The following is an 18,756-nucleotide window of genomic DNA, read 5'->3' as shown; positions in this document are numbered from 1 at the left end:
ACCTCCTGTTGCTGACCCCGGACTTGAACCTGACGTTGCATCTCTGCAGCCTGCCCTGACCCTGTGCCTAGACCCGACTACGAGTTTGTCATCCGCTAAGGTACCTCGACCTCGGCTGCCACCGTGGGCTAGTCACACATGGGAACGACCTAGTGGTATCCTGCCGCAGCAAGTCCAACCCGCTTTGCGGTGGGCTCTGGTGAAAACCAGGTGCCGCTAGGCTCCGGTTCCGGGTGTTGGCTAGTTACATCTCCCGCAGTGGTCCAGAGGATCCACTGATCCTAACAGTAAGATGCGGCCATGGATCCCGCCGAGGCTCTTCTCCCAGTCAGCCTGATCTCGCCACCATCGTGATCCACCAGTCCCGGCAGATTGCAGCACAGCGGAATCAGCTAGAGCAAGTCACCGCCATGCTACAACAACTACTTGCTACCCAACATCATCAACAGTCTCCTGAAGCGGCCGCTGCGACCCCTGCTACCCCGGCTTATCTTCCTGCTGCTGAACCCAGGCTACGCCTCTCTTTGCCCGGCAAATATGATGGAGATCCAAAGATGTGCAGGGGCTTCATAACCCAGTGCTCCTTGCACATAGAACTTATGCCGTCGCAATTTGCCACAGAGCGGTCCAAGGTGGCATTTGTCCTCAGCCTTCTTTCCGGGAAAGCCCTGGCCTGGGCTACTCCGCTTTGGGACAGAGATGACCCAGTTGTTTCTAGCCTCACTGCGTTTCTGTCAGAGTTCCGGTCAGTCTTCGAGGAACCAGCACGAGCCTCCTCTGCGGAGTCTCTGGACCACCGCGGAAATGTAACTAGCCAACACCCGGAACCGGAGCCTAGCGGCACCTGGTTTTCACCAGAGCCCGCCGCAAAGCGGGTTGGACTTGCTGCGGCAGGATACCACTAGGTTGTTCCCAGGTGTGACTAGCCCACGGTGGCAGCCGAGGTCGAGGTACCTTAGCGGATGACAAACTCGTAGTCGGGTCCAGGCACAGGGTCAGGGCAGGCGGCAGAGATGCAACGTCAGGTTCAAGTCCGGGATCAGCAACAGGAGGTCCAGGCAGGTGGGAACGGGAACACAGGCACACAGCAACAGGGAGGAACACAGGTAACACGGCAACACAGGACTCAGGAACGGGAACACACAGGAATACACTGGAACGCAGGAATACAGGAATACGCAGGAACACAGGAATACTCGCTAGGAAGCTTTCTCTAAGGCTAGGAGGCACAAAGATCCGGCAGGGAATGATGGGAAACAAAGGGTTATATACAAGACAGGAAATGACCAATACTAATCACCTGTGCGCTGGCCCTTTAAATCTTGAGACAGTGCCGCGCACGCGGCCCCGCTCCCTAGGGAGCGGGAGCCAGGAGAGGTGAGTGCACAGGAGCGGGACCGGGGCAGCGGAGAGAGGCACGGGTGGTATGGATCGCGGGGGTGCCCGTGACACCTGTATAGTGTGCAGGGTGCACCGGGTACCGGATTTTTGGTGCATGTTCTTCATGAATCTGGTGCCCTTTCCACTTCCTCGACGAAGTGCACCACTATTTTTGGTGCACCTTTTACATTGGCGTGCAACACATTTCTGTTAGACTCTGCATAATAAATCTGGCGCCACGTTCAGTGCAGAAATTTGTGTTGTGTGAAGAATAGTGCAGCTGCGCCACAATACTGTAGTGTGCAACACTAGTGTGGCTCAGACACTTCTTACATACCTGCGCAAGCAGTTTGCACCTAATAGAACGTGCAAAGTCCGACAGAAAACTGGGACATTGCCCTTAGTAAATGTGCCCCATTATATTTACACAAACGCACGGAAACGTATCCAATATGCTTATACATATATGAAGTGACATGTGTAAAAAATACATGCATAAGATATTTTGACGTGTGTTCTCCACATTGTACATGTCATACATGTCAGTCACTTGTAAGGGAGGATGGCAGAAATAACATGCTAGATGAATGACAGGAGACAGGGCTCTGGGGCTTACCAGATGGAGTTCTTAATCTTCTATTGCAATGCATTGGCCTCTGTGCCCTGCAGTCCTGTCATCAGAGCTGGCAGTGCCCCTGGTGACAAGGAGAGCAGTTGAGGGAGCTTCATCAAAACTAGTTGTTGCTCCTCTGCCTCTGTAGAAGCAGGACGACGGACGCAGCTCTATACAATTGGCCTTTACCCCGATCTCTAGTATATCACCTCCCATGGCTGGAGGGACATGACAGGGGAAACTTGTGTGGGGGAGGGTAGGAACGAAGGCAGCTAGTGCCATACAGCAGCGTGGAGCAAGGTTTGGTTGGGCTGGAGAACAGTACCGGGCCAGGTGATAGGAGCAGGATGGGAGATGGCAAATGGCTTTCTTCTACCTTGTTCTGCCGAATTTTAGAGCAGGAGAGCATGTGTGGCTGAAGTCTGGCAGCCGCACAAACTGATGAGACACGTGCAGACTCGTGTGCACTCAGCCAATAACAAAGCCCCTTACAAGCTGCTTAATACTTGAAGCATGAAAAGAGCTTTGTTATTGGTCTTGTGGACACTGCATCATGTGCTGAGCCGGTCTGCTTTTCCAGCACTTTACAGGGGATAATTGCCAAGCGTATTTTTACGCATAGCAATTATTCTGGAGAGTAATGGCGCCTCATCATGCGTCTATGGCACTTGGTGAGGCGTTAATGCGACTGGTATAAAACAAAACATATATATATTAAGCTGTATTCCTGATTAAAGCTTTATTATGCAGCATATACAGATTATTATAACGCTTTGGTTACAATTTTGCAAACATTATTTGATGACCTTACCGAGCAGGGCAGATTTCTTATTTGTTTCAGGTCTAAACAAGATGATAAAACATTTAGGGAAAAACACGCAACCTAAAAGTCCAGTACTGGAAGCCAGGACAGCGAATATTTCCACAGCCACAGTGTATTTCCCTCTGGTGCTCAGATAAGCCGGGATCATAGTGATCCAGACACTGCAGAACAGCAGCATGCTGAAGGTGATGTACTTGGCCTCATTAAAACTGTCCGGTAATGTCCTCACCATGAAAGCCAGAACAAAGCTCACAGAGGCCAAGAGACCCAAATATCCCAATACTAAATAAAAGCCAAAAACAGAACCTTCATTACAGCAAATGATGATCCTTCCCTGATAAGACTGAGTGTCCAGATCCTGGAAGGGAGGAGAGACTGATAACCAGACAACACAGATAGCAACTTGGATAGATAAACCCAACAACACTATGGAATAAGGAAGGTTCATACCCACCATTTTTCTCCTGGAACTTCCAGGTTTGGTGGATTTAAAGGCAACAAAGACCAAAAGAGTCTTGGCAAGGAGCGAGGAGATGGCTACAGAGAAGAGGATTCCAAAACTGGTTTCCCGAAGTCTGCAAGTTACATTACTTGGACGGCCAAGGAACCAGAAGACTGAGAGGAAACTGAGAAAGATGGAGATCAGGAGGAGGTAACTCAGGTTCCGGTTATTAGCTTTAACAATGGGGGTGTCCCGATAAATTATAAATATTGCAAATATCAAACTAGTGACAAAACAACCAAAAACTGCTAGAAATGAAAATATAGATGCAATTGTGTCATTTTGGAAAGAAAGGAATTCAATGACTTTTGCCTCACATCGGTCTTTCTTCTCATTTGGCCATTCATGACTCGGACATTGAATACAGGTTTCAGAATCTGAAAGGAAAAAAAAATACACATTCATATCTTATTGCATTGCTAAAATATTTTTGGTCAAAATTACATGGTATTTGCAGCCAATGGGGCATGGTTGGACAGAAGTATAATGAGCCCTGTGAAGAAAACATGAATCAATAAGAAACTCAATCTCTCGGTAAGGAGTATTCTTACTTCCCGACCCTTGTCACATGCCTCTCACCCAGCCAAACCAATTCCCTACTGTCAGGATTTTGGATATGTGGATCCACTGGACCATTTCAGGAGGTGGTACTAGCCAAAACCTGGGACCAGAGTCTAAGTGACACCTGGTCTTCACCAGAACCCGACGCAAATTGGGATGGACTTGCTGCAGCAGGGTACCACCAGATCGTTCCACAGATACGACTATCCCACGGTGCTAGCCAAGGTCAAAGTACCTTAACGGTAGACAGTCTCATGGTCGGGTCCAGGCACAGGGTCAGGGCAGGCACCAGAGATGCAGGGTCAAGTCCAATCCAGGGACAGCAACTGGAGGTCGTGGCAGATGGGAAAGGGAACACAAGCACAAGGGACACAAGAACACAGCAACTCAGGAACACAGCAACATGGAGGAAGGAGTGCCACCGGCAGGGAGTTGTAGAATTCTGCCCATGGGAGCATAGTGGACCAGTTGTCCTGATCGGGCGAAGACAAAATGGCGGAGATAACAGCCTAGGATATGATTAACCCTCTCGACATGTCTATTAGATTGAGGGTGATACGCTGAAGAAAAGTCCAATTTCACCTGGAGTTGGCTGCATAGAAAACGCCAGGGGACTGCAACTGGACTGCAGGGGGAGACCAAAAAGCCGAAAGATGGAGTGAAGAACAGGCTGGAAAGGTGAGGAGCAGATGGCAGGCCTGGCAGCAGGAAAAAATGGGACATTTTGGAGAACCTGTCGGTTACCACCCAGATGACACTATTCCCAGAGGAACAGGGAAGGTCCGTGACAAAGTCCATGGCCACGTGAGTCCACGGGCAACTGGGTATCGGCAATGGCATCAGGAGACCAGTGGGTTTGAGGCGTGATGAATTACGAGCACAGGAGGTGCAGGAACCCACAAAATCCTGCACGTCTTGGATCAGATCCGGCCACCAGTAGTAGCGGGAAATGAGGGCAATGGAGTGCAGCACCCCAAGATGCCCTGCCACACGTGAGAAATGTCCCCAAGTCAAAATCTTCTTCGGAAGGGCAGGTCAGACATAAGTCTTGATGAGCTCTTTTTAGAAGATAGCGCCACTCCTCCTAGGCAAGTTTATTAGCCAGGCGTTCCCGATCTCCTATGGAGTAATTCCTCTCAGCCAGAGAGAAGGTTTTAGAAAAGAAACCACCGGTGAGCGTTCGACCTTTGGGCCCTTTCTGTGTGAGTACAGCTCCAGCACCTACCAAAGAGGCATCAATCTCACGCTGGAACAGTTTCTCTAAATCTGGCCGTGTCAGTACAGGAGCAGAGGAAAAGGCATACTTCAGTTTTGAGAGTGCTCCCTCAGCCGCCGGAGGCCAGAGTCTGTTATTAGCGGCTTTTCTAGTTAAGGCCACAATGGGAGATACGAGGGAAGAGAAATGAGGAATGAATTGCCGGTAATAATTTGCAAATCCCAGAAATCTCTGTATGACACAAAGTCCTACGGGGGCGAGGCCACTGCAGTACTGCAGACAACTTGGTTGGATCCATCTGTAGACCTGTATCGGAGATGATGTATCCGAGAAACGGAAGGCTCTTCTGATGGAAGTGACACTTCTCCAGTTTGGCATAGAAACAATTGGCCCTTAGGCACCCAAGAACTTGTAGTACGTGGACTTGGGTGTTCCAGATCAGCAGAGAACACCAAGATGTCATCTAAGAAGACTATGACACAGGTGTATAGCAGATCTCTGAAGATATCATTAACAAATTCCTGAAATAATGCAGGCACATTTCACAGTCCAAACAGCATGACCAGGTACTGAAAGTGCCCTTCTCGGGTGTTAAAGGAGGTCTTCCACTCATCGCCCTCTGTAAGGACAGTTACCGGTGAGTTTGACAATGAAAGTTCCACCTTCTTCCAATGAATTTATTCTGGCAGACTGGGATCTACAAAGGTGCAAAATCCAGGACAAATATGTGAAGGGATTACAAGTAAAGCTGAGCAGGATTAGGTAGAGCAGGATTGCAGATGTTATTGGAGGAGAAGAGCATTTGGGTTTGGTTTCCAGAACCGGGTCCACTCATCCCTAGTTAAAGTTTAAAATAATCCTATTCGCTTGACAGTAGACTTGATGGCTGCATGTTTGACCATATATTTCATTGCTTGCAATGCAAATGGTTAGTGATGGGGAAAGGTGTAATGTCTATTTTACTACGCAGAAACTATTATGGTGCATTGAATGGATCGATTTGCCAGTAACAGCTCAATGATTTTCATAAATCTATCATATACCTGTTATATTGGAGAACTCTCCTTCTGAACATGGGATGCAGTCATAGCAGCAGGAGTGGATGGTTTCTCGAGGCTTTTTCCTGCTTCCAACTGAACACATTTCTGAACAGCGAGACACCGGGAGCTAAAAAAAACAAAAAAACAATCGTTTAATGAGGATCTCAACTATTTTATTTAAGACTCAGATCTAAACATACTCCACTTGTGCTGAATGAACCCCATTCTCCAAATTGTTTGGGGTCTTTTCTTGAGATCATTGGAGGTCCCATTATTTGGAAACTCTTTGCATTAGCTGGTGCGATCTCCCGCTTCATTAGTTACCTGCAATCTCCGGCTTGCCATTTTGCTAGTGCACTGGCTGGAAGACCGCCGGCCACTGACTGTTAACTAAGGAAGCCTGAGATCGCACCAGCTAATGCATCCTTAGTTACCTGAAACCTCCGATACTGCCGGCATGTACTAATTGCATATATCGGCAACTGAATGCAATTCCCGGCATCACCATGGCCCGCTCCAGCCTTCCGCTCTGCCCAATGATCCCCCGTCACCTCCATGGCTCGCTCCAGCCTTTCGCTCTGCCCAATGATCTCCGTCACCTCCATGGCCCACTCCAGCCTTTCGCTCCGCCCAATGAGTAGACGCACCACTCCAAGCAACCTTCAATAGCAGCGTTATTGAAACCCGGAAGTGGAATGCGCATGTGCGGGGTGCCGAGTGCCGCGTCCGTATCTACGGGTTCTCCGTAACTTGGAACGCCGTAAGTCGGGGACTGCCTGTACTATTTGAAGGAAACCTACCATGAGGATTCTACCATCAGAAGTAGATCTGATGGTAGATTCCTCCTGCTGACTCTGCTCTACTCTGTAATGTATTAATCCGGGAACCTAACTTGTTAAAAACTTTATCTTAGTAATATGTAAATTAACTGTAGAAACTACTGGGGCGTGTACTGGCCTGGTCGGACACTGTGAGCTAAGGTGACTTCACGCCCCAATAGCCTCTGCAGTTAATTTACATATTAGGAAAATATAGTTTTTAACAAGTTAGGTTAGGTTCCAGGATTATTAAATTACAGATAGGGGCAGAGGCAGCCGTAGGAATCGATCATCAGACTTCTTCTGATATTAGAATCCTCATGGTAAGTGATGTGCAAATATGAGAAAATAACATAGGAAAAATAGCATTGAAACATTACTGAAATGTAATTTATACTCTTCAGAAGATCCTTTGTTGGTGAAAAAGTGTCAAGATGCCTCCTGTACGGAGAAACTAGTGTCCTGCATTCTACACCCACATCTTCACACAACGGAGGGCTATGTGCTTGTGCGATGATCACTCATATTAAGTTCATTTCATCAGCTTGGTGATTGGTTTGGCCATTCTAGCAACTTTATTTTTTATTTCTGAGAGTTTCCTTGGCCGCGTGTCTGGGATCATTGTCTTGCTCAACCCTCATTTCATCTTTAGCTTCCGGGTGGACTTCAGAATATTTTTATCAAAAATGTCTTCGTACAATTATATGAAGTTTACTAGTGCCATATGCTGCAAACCAGCCCCACAGCATGATGTCTCCACCTCAACAACTCAGTATTGGTATAATGTGGTGATATAAAATGACCATTGGCCTCCAAACATGGTGTGTATCATAGCATCCAAAGAGTTTAATTTTAATCTCTTCTGACCTGAATATGTTCCAGGTTTCACGGGTGTTGTTGAGCAAACTTTAAATGCACTTGAACATGATTTTTGTCCAGCAATGAAGTTTTGCATGGTGAATGTACATGCAACCAATGGAGGATGATACAGGTGGCCGTGGACAACTCTACTTATAGAGATGACCTGGTTATGGCCGGTTTCTTTCCATGTCAGGATTATACCCCAAACAGTGCTCACTGCAATGGATAGGAGTCAAGAAATTTTTTCGTAAACAATAACATCAATAAGGTTATGAAGAACCTGAGTGAGCTCACCGGTTTTAAACCCTAATGAGATGTTTCTTGTGTTGCACCTTAGTTATAAGACAGCTTTACTGTTACAAACCAAAAAAATATATAGGCTGTAACAATAAGGTCGCGATGGTGGAATATCTCATGAAATGCACATTGGATGGGAAAGCTAAAAATATACATGTCAAATATTCTTTAAACAAATATATAAAATGATACCAAACCCTGTCTTCTTCCCCCACATCCCGGGGGTGGGGTGCAGTCAACTTTAAATCTTAAATGGGAATACAAATTTTTCTTCAAATTTGGATTCACCAGAAAACAATTACATTGACTCAATCTACCATTCAATTCATTTTCATTGACATATGGCAACGTAATCGCTGAAAATCAAAAGATTGCTCTAAAACACAACGATTTAATGCAAGTAAAGCACAAAAGTTCTGAAACCTCCATTCTGCAACTTTAAGGCCGATGACACGTTGCGTTTTTGGTGCATTTTCTCCATTGTGTTTTTTCAGTCTTGTAAAATGCATCAGTTTTGCATATTGGGTTTTTAAATGTGTTTTTGTATAAAGTGTCTAAACTTGGTGTTTTCTACCTTCCATTTTCTGTGTCTGTGTTTGAAACGCATGCACAAACAGCTCTGAGAAGATGACTGCGTTTTTACAAATTCCTTGTTAGCTACTAAGCTCCAGTGTCCAATACCTCCGGTATCACTGCATTGTCTCCTGCTGAACTCGGGCTGCATCTTTCTATGCCCTGCGAATATGAAGGTGAGGCCAAAATATGCAGGGGCTTCATTACTCAGTGCTCTCTACATATTAAACTGATGCCTACACAGTCACAGCTACTCTCACTGTTTTCCTTGCTGAATTCTTGTCCGTCTTTGAGGAACCTGCCTGGGCATCTTCAGCTGAGGACGCACAGCAGAACCTGCGTCAAGGGGACTCATCCGTTGGTGACTTTGCGGTTCAGTTCCATATTCTGGCTTCTGAGCTGGCCTGGAACAGAGCAGCCCTGATTGAAACCTCTAAAAAGGGAGTTTCGGGACAAGATAAAGATGCGATATCTGCACGAGACCTGCCGTCTACTCTCAGTGGTCTCATCTCTCTGGCCACTCAGATTGATATCTGGTTTTCTGAGCGTTCTGAGGAGCAACGTCTGGAACAGCTGCAAACCAGGACCCGACGTTTGCACCACCTGGCTCCTGTCTTCCAAAGACCATGTCTGCCACCTGCAGTTTCTGCTACAGAGGAAGTAATGCAGGTAGATAGAGCTTGTCTGACCCCCCCCCAAGAGGATTCCAGACGAAGACAGGAGAACCTCTGCCTTTGTTGTGCCAGTCCGGAGCACTTTCTTGAGACCTGTCCTGTTTGTCTAGAGTGTCTGAGAAAATCTTGCACCTACGGTTCTTGTGAGAAGCGTACCTAGTTGAGAGCAAAGCTTCTTCTTGTCTGAATTTTCCTGTTCTTCTCAGTTTTGGAACAGGAAACCCAGTTCAAATCAAATCTGGCTCTGCAAGGAATTTCATGGATGCTACCTTGGTCTCCCAGCATCACTTTCCTGTGGTTTTGCCTATAAAAGCCACTGGTTATCTCTGCTGTCAGTGGACAGATTCTCCATGACCCAGTCCAGTATCGTGTGGAGCCTCTGCCTCTGCAAATTGGGGCGTTGCACAAGGATAGATTGTCATTTTATGTTCTCTCCAGCTCTACGTCCTCAGTGCTCTTGGGCCTCCCGTGGTTGACTGAGGAAATCCTTTGGTGGGGACCGGAGGTGCCATTCTCACTGTCTTATGGCTCTCCATCCTATGCCCACCATGTCTTCTCCAGACTCCTCCAAGCAGCTGTCGGGTCTTCCAGCTTCTTATAAGGACTATGATGATGTTTTTTCTGAAAAGCAAGTGGAGATTTTACCACCACACCATCCCTATGACTGTCCCAGTGACCTGCTGCTGGGTACATCTCCTCCACAAGGTCGGTGTACCCATTATCTGTGCCTGAAATGTCGGCCTACAACAAGAAGAATTTGCAGACAGCATTCATCCTTAAGTCTTCTTCCCCTGCCAGTGCTGGATTCTTCTTTGTGGCCAAGAAGGATGGTTCCCTCCGTCCATGCATCGACTACCACAGTCTCAATAAAGTTGCTACCCTTTGCCTCTCATAATTGAACTTTTTGATCGAATACAGGGTGCCAAGGTTTACACCAAGCTAGATCTGCGGGGGGGGGGGGGGGGGGGAGCATATTACCTCATCCAAATTGGCGAGGAATGGAAGACAGCCTTCAATACCCGTGACGGACATTTTGAGTATCTTGTAAAACCCATTGGACTCTGCAATGCTCCAGAAGTGTTCCAGGAATTTGTCAACGATATCTTCCGAGACTTGATCTTCACTTGTATCGTTGTCTACTTGGAGGATATTCTGGTGTTTTCTCCTGACCCGCAGTCTCATCAGGTGCACCTCCGGCAAGTTCTCAGGTGCCAAAGGGCCAATCGATTGCATGCCAAGCTGGACAAATGCCAGATTCATCAGAGTAGCCTACTGTTCCTGGGATACATTATTTCTGACAAAGCACTACTATCCTTCCAAGCTGTCTGCTGTGCTTCAGTGGCTTCGCCCAGTGGGGCTGCGTGCCATACAGAGATTTCTGGGTTCCACTAACTATTACCGGTAATTTATTCCAGTCAGAGGGAAGCGGTTCATTTTTGTTGACTGGAAGGGGTTTGGGACAGAGGAGAGGTTTTGGGAGCCAGAATACAATATTCTGGATCGTAGTGTTCTTCAGAGGTTCCTTCATTCCAAGAACAGGGGAAGGTCGAAGGAGGGGAGGGGGGGGGGGCTTCTAGTGAAAACGGGTACCACTTAGACTCCGGTACCAGGTGCTGGCTTATGTCATCGTCTGCGCTGGTCCAGTGGGTCCATTATCCCCTGGAGCCCGACAATAAATTGAACACCCCAACTGGATACCCCAATAATGCTACCATTAATGTTTTCTATCTATTTTCAATGTGTTTTCTGTTTATAATTCCTTAACATATTTGAAATCATTTTTTTTTAATAAATTGAATTTCATTAACCCTTGGGTGTCCTATATGTAATTAATTGACTGCTCATTCATGTCTGACAGATGTTGGATAGTGAAACCACAATGGAAAAACGTACAGGCGGTGGATGTTAGAACTCATTGCAGTCTGGGATGTTTTTGGACACGTCATGGACATGATTCATCTTGTGGATGTGACCTGCACTGTGCTGGATGGTCTACCTGCGCACTTTCAATAATACATCATTTATTAAGCTTAAAAATAGATAAAAAGAATCATCTTCATTTAATAAATTATTTTAGCATAAGATTTTCTGCATTATCAGTTTTATTACTTTTTCATTGTTTCCCTGTTGATTATTCTCATTATTCTTCCTCAGTCCACGCCAGTAGGTTAAGATGTTTTCCTGTTTCACCTGTCCGGCAGTCTTAACTGGGCTCTAGTGACTGGCTGATCTGATCTCTGTCACACCCTCTCCCTCTGCACCCTGCATTTCTCTAGCAAGGGTTAACTCTATGTGTCTGTGATTACCTGCTCGTTTCAGGGCCGATCCTCTCTATAAGTATTCACCACTCACTCCATAGGGCACTGGTTACATTCCTGTCTGGCTTAATTCCCACTACCTCTGTTTGATTATTCTGTTATTTAAAATCTCGCTTTAACCTCTTACTAGCCTTTGGATCTATATTTTGTCATTGTTTTCTCCCGCAGTTGCTGACCCGGTTGTCTTTACTTTGCCTTGTTATGCTTTTTATTTATTTGTTCTGTGTGTGCACAGAAACCTAAGGAGAGATTGTCTTCTAGTTCTCCCCGGTCTTTAGCACTCAGTGAAGCAATAGGCAGGTGATATCTGTGAGGGGGTATTAGCTTAGGGTCTCTGTCTTGTTTGTCGTCCAAGTTCCCCTTACAAGTAACTGTAGCTTGTATGTCTTACCTCCCCAGTTCCTTTCCATATTATCCCTTTGTGATCCACATGAAGTTGTTCTCCATCTACAGCCGATGGTGTAAAGTTTCCAATATGAAGATAATGTACATTTATATTTCTTTCATAGAACCAGTTTATTATCTGATATGTGTGGACAGACTCTCTGTTTTCATCAAAATAAGGAGCAGAATCCATGGAGTCTTGTGAATGCCTCATCAACCGGAGGTAGTGATGTAACTGGAAAAAATGGAAATATAACATTAAAGGAAACCTACCATCAGAAATCCACCTATTAATGTAGATCTGACGGTAGGTACCTAGTGACCCACTAAGCTCTAATCTATCATTACCTAATCCTATAATGCTTTCTATTATAAACTTTATCTGCCAAACAAGCAAAAAAAAAATATATAAAACTAAATAAAATTATTGTCACTGTTATATAAATGCTACCTGGGTTGGATCCAGCTTATATCTAGGAAGAACTGGATAAAAGATAACCCCGTAATGTAATAGGATGTACATATATGTTGGGGAATGCGGTCTTTTGCCACATTCTGACGTACATGTACACCTCAGTGATCGCTCGGGTTTAAAATCAGAGCTTGTGCAATTGCTGTGGGAACCCGGCTGTGTGTACAAGCTGGGCCACTGTAATAACAGCTGGGATTGCAATATCCGTGATCTCTTCCGTTTAATCCTATTGATGCTGTGGACATGGTGACCGCGGCATCTATGGAGTAGTACTGGGAACTCACCTGGCCGGGCTGGTATCTGTGCATGAAGGACCCCAGAGCTGCCAGCAGTAAGTGCCTGTGAGATAGCGATTTCAGCAGAATGCACAGGCAGACTATCTTATATGCTGCTATACATTAGTATTGATGCCTCACCCTGAGACAGAGTGAAGGTTTAAAAAAAAGACCAAATAAAAAAAATTAAAGATCCGTTAATGCCCCATCACATATAAAAATCAAATTTCACATTACAAAAGTGAAAATCACCCCGAAACATTGAGTATCATCACGTCCATAATAACCCGTACAATAAAATTTTATTGTTAGTGAAGTCTTACAGTGAATGCTGTCAAAATAAATTTTTCTACTATATTTTTACATGTAACATAAAAAAGGATAAAAAGTGGTCAAAAAGTAACATTTACCTCAACATTATACAAATAAATCTACAGCTTTTCCCAAAAATAGGTCATTATACAAAAATATAAACATTTTATGCCTCTTCGAACCTGGCAATGCAAAAACTAATCGTTTTGCACACAAACTAATCCCGTTTATATGGGGAAAACCCTGGAATACAAGTATGTAAAAAGAACAACAAGGCCAGTGCTATAAACTGGACATGAAAACATGGACAAAATACAGGCGGACCCCTAATTAAGGAAACCCGACTTAGAGACGACCCCTAGTAAAAGACGGACCCCTCTGCCCCCCTGTGACCTCTGGTGAAGCTCTCTGGATGTTAGTATAGTCCCAGGCTGCAATAATCAGCTGTAAAGTGTCTGAAGCTTTATTTATAATCCTTGGTCCCATTACAGAAATAAAATATTGAAACTCCGATTGTCACTGGGGCAAAAAAAAAAAAATTGTCTGGATCTACAATTATAAAATATACAGTAGGAATTACATACAAATTCAACTTAAGAACAATCCTGTCTGTACAGACAAATAAACTTTGGCCAAATACCAACATATCACAATGAATACAGAAATAGAAAGTTGGGACATATGGCTTAGCTCGTCCTACAATAGTATCAACGTTTAAGTAAATAAACCCTCAACGCATCATTACGATCTCTACATATCCATTTATTGTCACCAAGTTATTGTTTTCTTGGTTTTCTCAGTTTTCTTTTTTCCTTTTATCCTTCGCTTTATTGTTTTATTGATAATCCTTGTGACAACTACGCAAAGAAGAAACGACATCTCATTTCTTTGTAAACCATTTTTATTTATACTTATCTGTAACAATATCCCTGGAAAAAATCAATACAAATTAATGTTAAAAAAAGCTCAAAAGTAGTGCAAATGAAAGTCCATGTAGGACTGGAGGAGAGAAAGTCCCCACACGTATCGCTGCATATTTACAGTTTCCTCAGGGATATCAAAATACCAAGCTAAGTAGTCTATACATATATATATATATATAAAGCTATATAACAGCTTTTAACCCCCCCCCCCCTAAATAATGTACCTGAAAAGTGGCTCTCATACCGGACATTTTATAGCCTGTAAAATACGACAATGCAGATCTGCTCTGAATGGCGCTCCATCCAATCTACGCCCGGACGTGTGCCCTTACACAAGTTACCACCACATATGGGGAATCGTTAAAGTGGAGGGAAAGTGGGTATTTAACCCCTTCCCGACTAGTACGGCACACTCCGGGTCCGGGTGCATGGAGAGGGCTCGCGGGCCGAGCCCTCTCCATAGCCGGTAAGTCTTTGCTGCATATTGCAGCAAAGGCTTACCGGTAACACCCGCGATCGCCGCCGGCAATGCTGCCAGAGGCTTCAGAAAAGATGGCGCCGCGGATCATCACTCCCCGATGACGTCACGGGGAGCGGTGATCCGTTGCCATGACAGCTTCGGGTCTCACGGAGGCCCAAAGCTGTCTCGTTTTAACCCATTCATTACAATGTGCTATCAGCACATTGTAATGAATGAGTAGCAAAATCCCCATATACTGCCATACTGTAGTATGGCAGTATATGGTAGGATCGATCAGACAACCTAGGGTTAAAGTACCCTAGGGAGTCTGAAAAATAGTAAAAGTAAAAGTTAAAAAAAAAATAATAATAATAAAAAAACCTAAAAATTCAAATCACCCCCCTTTCCCTAGAACTGATATTAATATTAATAAACAGTAAAAATCATAAACACATTAGGTATCACCGCGTCCAAAAATGTCCGATCTATAATAACGGTTTTTCACTTCGTTTAACCCCGTAACAGAAAATAGCGTCCAAAGTCAAAAATGAAATTTTTTGCCATTTTGGAAAATATAAAAAAATTAATAAAAAGTTAATCAAAAGGTCGCACAGTCCTAAAAATGATAGCAATGAAAATGCCATCAAAAGTCGCAAAAAATAACACCACCCACAGCTCCGTACACCAAAGTATGAAAAAGTTATTGCCGCCAGAAGATGACAAAATAAAAAAAAAAATTTATACAGGAGGTTTTAATTTTTTTAAATGTATGAAAACATTATAAAACCTATACAAATGGTATCCACATAATCGTAGCAATCCAAAGAATAAAATAGGCATGACATTTCGGGCGCACAGTGAAAGCTGTAAAATCCAAGCCCACAAGAAAACGTTGCAAATGTGTTTTTTCACCATTTTCATTGCATTTGGAATTTTTTTCCCGCTTCCCAGTACACACCATGGAAAATTAAATACCGTCACTACGAAGTGCAATTTGTTACGCAGAAAATAAGCCATAACACAGCTCTTTATGTGGAAAAATAAAAAAGTTATAGATTTTTGAAGGTGGGGAGTGAAAAATGGAAGTGAAAAAACTAAAAAAGGCCAAGTCGTTAAGGGGTTAAAATTGTGAAGTTTTTCATCATTTAATCCATTGCAATTTTTTTTTTATTTTTAAAAGTTGGTTTTTCATACATTCAGGGGTGTTTCTATACAGGGGTAATTTATGAGGTCACTTGAAAACTGAGCAGGTGCCTGTAAATACAGTCGGTCCCCGGATTACGTACAGGATAGGTTCTGCAGGTTTGTTCTTCAGGCCAGAGTTTTGAATTGCTGTTCTTTTTGGTCAACGCCACAATAAGAGATACGAAGGAGAAGAAATGTGGAATAACTGCCGGTAGTAGTTAGCAGAGCCCAGGAGTCTCTGGATAGCATGAAGTCCTACTGGGAGAGGCCACTGAAGTACAGCAGACAACATAAGGGATCCATCTATAGTCCCTTGTCAAAGCTGATGTATCCGAGGAAAAGTAGATTATTCTGATGAAATTGGCACTTCTCTAGCTTGGCATATAAGGTATTGGCCCTTAGGCATCTGAGAACTTGTTGTACATGGGCCTGATGGGACTCAATGTCCAAAGGGCATAACAAGGTACTCATAGGGGGTCATTTACTAAGGACCCGTTTCGATGCTTTTCAGCGCAGCAGCGGCACCTGGTGGACGGCGGAGGAACTACCTTAATTAATCCAGCGCAGAGAACGCGTCGCTGGATCGCGAATGGACCGGGTAAGTAAATCCGCCCCATAGTGCCCATCTTGAGTATTGAAGGCGGTCTTCCATTCATTGCCTTCACGGATGCAGGTGAGGAGAAATCTTGGCACCAAGCAGACGATTGAAAAGTTCAGTGATCAGAGGAAGTGGGTAGCAATTTTTCCCTGTAACTTTATTAAGGCCGCTATAATCAATGCATGGACGGAGGGAGCCATCCTTCTTGGCCACAAAGAAGAATCCACCAACAGCAGAGGAGGAGGATTTGCGTATAAAGCCCTTTTGCGGATTGTCCTTCACATAGGCCAAAATAGCCGCGGTTTCAGCTACAGATAAGGGGTACACCCGACTCAGTGGCGTAGACTTGCACGGCATCAAGTCTATTGGGCAGTCACAGGGGCGCAGAAGCAGCAGAGTTTCCACTGGCATCTCTGTAAAGACATCCATAAGTCCATGTATGAAGCAGGGATACCCACTAGTGGCTTGGTGGACACGGGAGAGAGAATGGTGGCTACGGGATGAGGTGCCACCAAACAGCTAGATTGACATTCTGGTCCCCAGCAAAGAACCTCACCAGTATGCCAATTGAGCACAGGAGCACGGGAGATCTAGTAGAATGGCAGATGTGGATTGCGGTGAGCCATAGAATTTCAGTCTCTCATTGGGAAAAGCCCCAACTTGCAGGAAAAGAGGTTTGGTTCGATACTGGACTGACTCTCAGAAGATCTACCCACTGACGGAAGAATTGACCAGTGGCTTCTCTAGACGAACCACATGAAAATGACGCTAAGAGACCAAGGCAGCATCCACAAAGTTCCCATCAGGGCCAGAATCCTAAAAGGCTGAAGCTTAAAACTGGGTACTAGTTTCAAAGCTGAGGAGAACTGGGACATTCAGGCGTGTTCTCACCAAGAGACGCTTCTCCCAAGAACCCTAGGTGCGTGTGTTTCCCACACGCTGAGTGCGGACATGACAATTCTCAAGAAAGTGCTCCGAGATGGTACAATTGAGGCAGAGATTCTCTTGTCTTCATCTGGGACATTCTTGAGGTGACAGACAAGCTCTATTCATTTGCATGGGCTCCTCTGCAGCAAACATGGAAAATGGCTGAGGTGGTCTTTGGAAAAGAGGAGCCAGACGGGGCAGTCGTCAGGTCCCGACTTGCGCTTGTTCAAGACGCTGCACCTCAAAACGCTCTGATTTCAATTCACAGGGCCAGCAAGGCTGCAGAGATTTTGCTTGCTCCTCCGAAAAGACATCTGCAAAGTACATGCATGCAGCAGGGAGACCCACTAGTGGCTTGGTGTACACTGGAGAGAGCGTGGTGGCTACACGGAAGATGGCGGAGGTGGTCTTTGGAAAACAGGAGCCAGACGAGGCAGTCTCCACAGCACGCTCTGAAAGCCACGAGTGGGCAGAGAGATGAGACCACTCAGAGAAGACAGCAGGTCTTGTGCATCTTTAACCGGTTAAGGACCGGGCCCTTAAGAGCTATGTGACGGCTTGTTTTCTGCGTAACAAATTGCACTTCATAGTGATGGTATTGAATATTCTATTGTTTACAGAGAATGGTCCGAAAAAGAAAAAAAAATCCAGTGAGCGCCAGTTCTGTGGGCGGAAATGCCTTGTTGATGCCAGAGGTCAAAGGAGAATGGGCAGACTGGTTTGAGCTGATAGAAAGGCAACAGTGACTCAAATCGCCACCCGTTACAACCAAGGTAGGCAGAAGAGCATCTCTGAACGCACAGTACGTCGAACTTTGAGGCAGATGGGCTACAGCAGCAGAAGACCACACCGGGTGCCACTCCTTTCAGCTCATCGAAATTGGACAGTAGAAGATTGGAAAAACGTTGCCTTGTCTGATGAGTCTCAATTTCTGCTGCGACATTCGGATGGCAGGGTCAGAATTTGGCGTCAACAACATGAAAGCATGGATCCATCCTGCCTTCTATCAACGGTTCAGGCTGGTGGTGGTGGTGTCATGGTGTGGGGAATATTTTCTTGGCACTCTTTGGGCCCCTTGGTCAGCAACAATACTCAGGTAGGCTGTGGCATTGTACCATGTCCATCCCTTTATGACCACAATGTACCCTGTAACATCTGATGGCTACTTTCAGCAGGATAATGTGCCATGTCATAAAGCTGGAATCATCTCAGACTGGTTTCTTGAACATGACAAAGAGTTCACTGTACATAAATGGCCTCCACAGTCACCAGATCTCAATCCAATAGAGCATCTTTGGGATGTGGTGGAACGGGAGATTTGCATCATGGATGTGCAGCCGACAAATCTGCGGCAACTGTGTGATACCATCATGTCAATATGGACCAAAATCTCTGAGGAGCTTCCAGCACCTTGTTGAATCTATGCCACAAAGAATTGAGGCAGTTCTGAAGGCAAAAAGGGGTCCAACCCGTTACTAGCATGGTGTACCTAATAAAGTGGCTGGTGAGTGTAGCACCTGCACAACTTGGCCTAGCCTAGGTTC

General features: G+C 45.1%; 1 protein-coding gene across 5 annotated transcripts in view; it reads right to left on the bottom strand.

Annotated features, from left to right (window-relative positions):
* Window positions 1-2,713: 2,713 nt before the first annotated feature.
* Window positions 2,714-18,756, bottom strand: part of LOC140083737 (vomeronasal type-2 receptor 26-like) — a 121,075-nt gene continuing 105,032 nt past the window's right edge. For 4 of the 5 annotated variants that reach the window (XM_072126403.1, XM_072126404.1, XM_072126402.1 and 1 more), the window contains 3 exons: window positions 12,068-12,295; window positions 6,139-6,262; window positions 2,714-3,695 (listed from right to left, as the gene is read on the bottom strand). In XM_072126403.1, coding sequence (XP_071982504.1) covers window positions 2,788-3,695; window positions 6,139-6,262; window positions 12,068-12,274 — 1,239 coding nt within the window. In that variant the 5' untranslated portion in view covers window positions 12,275-12,295 and the 3' untranslated portion in view covers window positions 2,714-2,787. The remainder of the gene's footprint in view (window positions 3,696-6,138; window positions 6,263-12,067; window positions 12,296-18,756) is intronic. The other variant, XM_072126405.1, reaches the window with a different exon arrangement.

This window comes from Engystomops pustulosus, chromosome 1, assembly GCF_040894005.1.
Source record: "Engystomops pustulosus chromosome 1, aEngPut4.maternal, whole genome shotgun sequence".
In the NCBI taxonomy this organism is placed as follows: Eukaryota; Metazoa; Chordata; class Amphibia; order Anura; family Leptodactylidae; genus Engystomops; species Engystomops pustulosus.
Note: the sequence above shows the minus strand (reverse complement) of the source record. Positions and strands in the feature narration are given on the sequence as shown.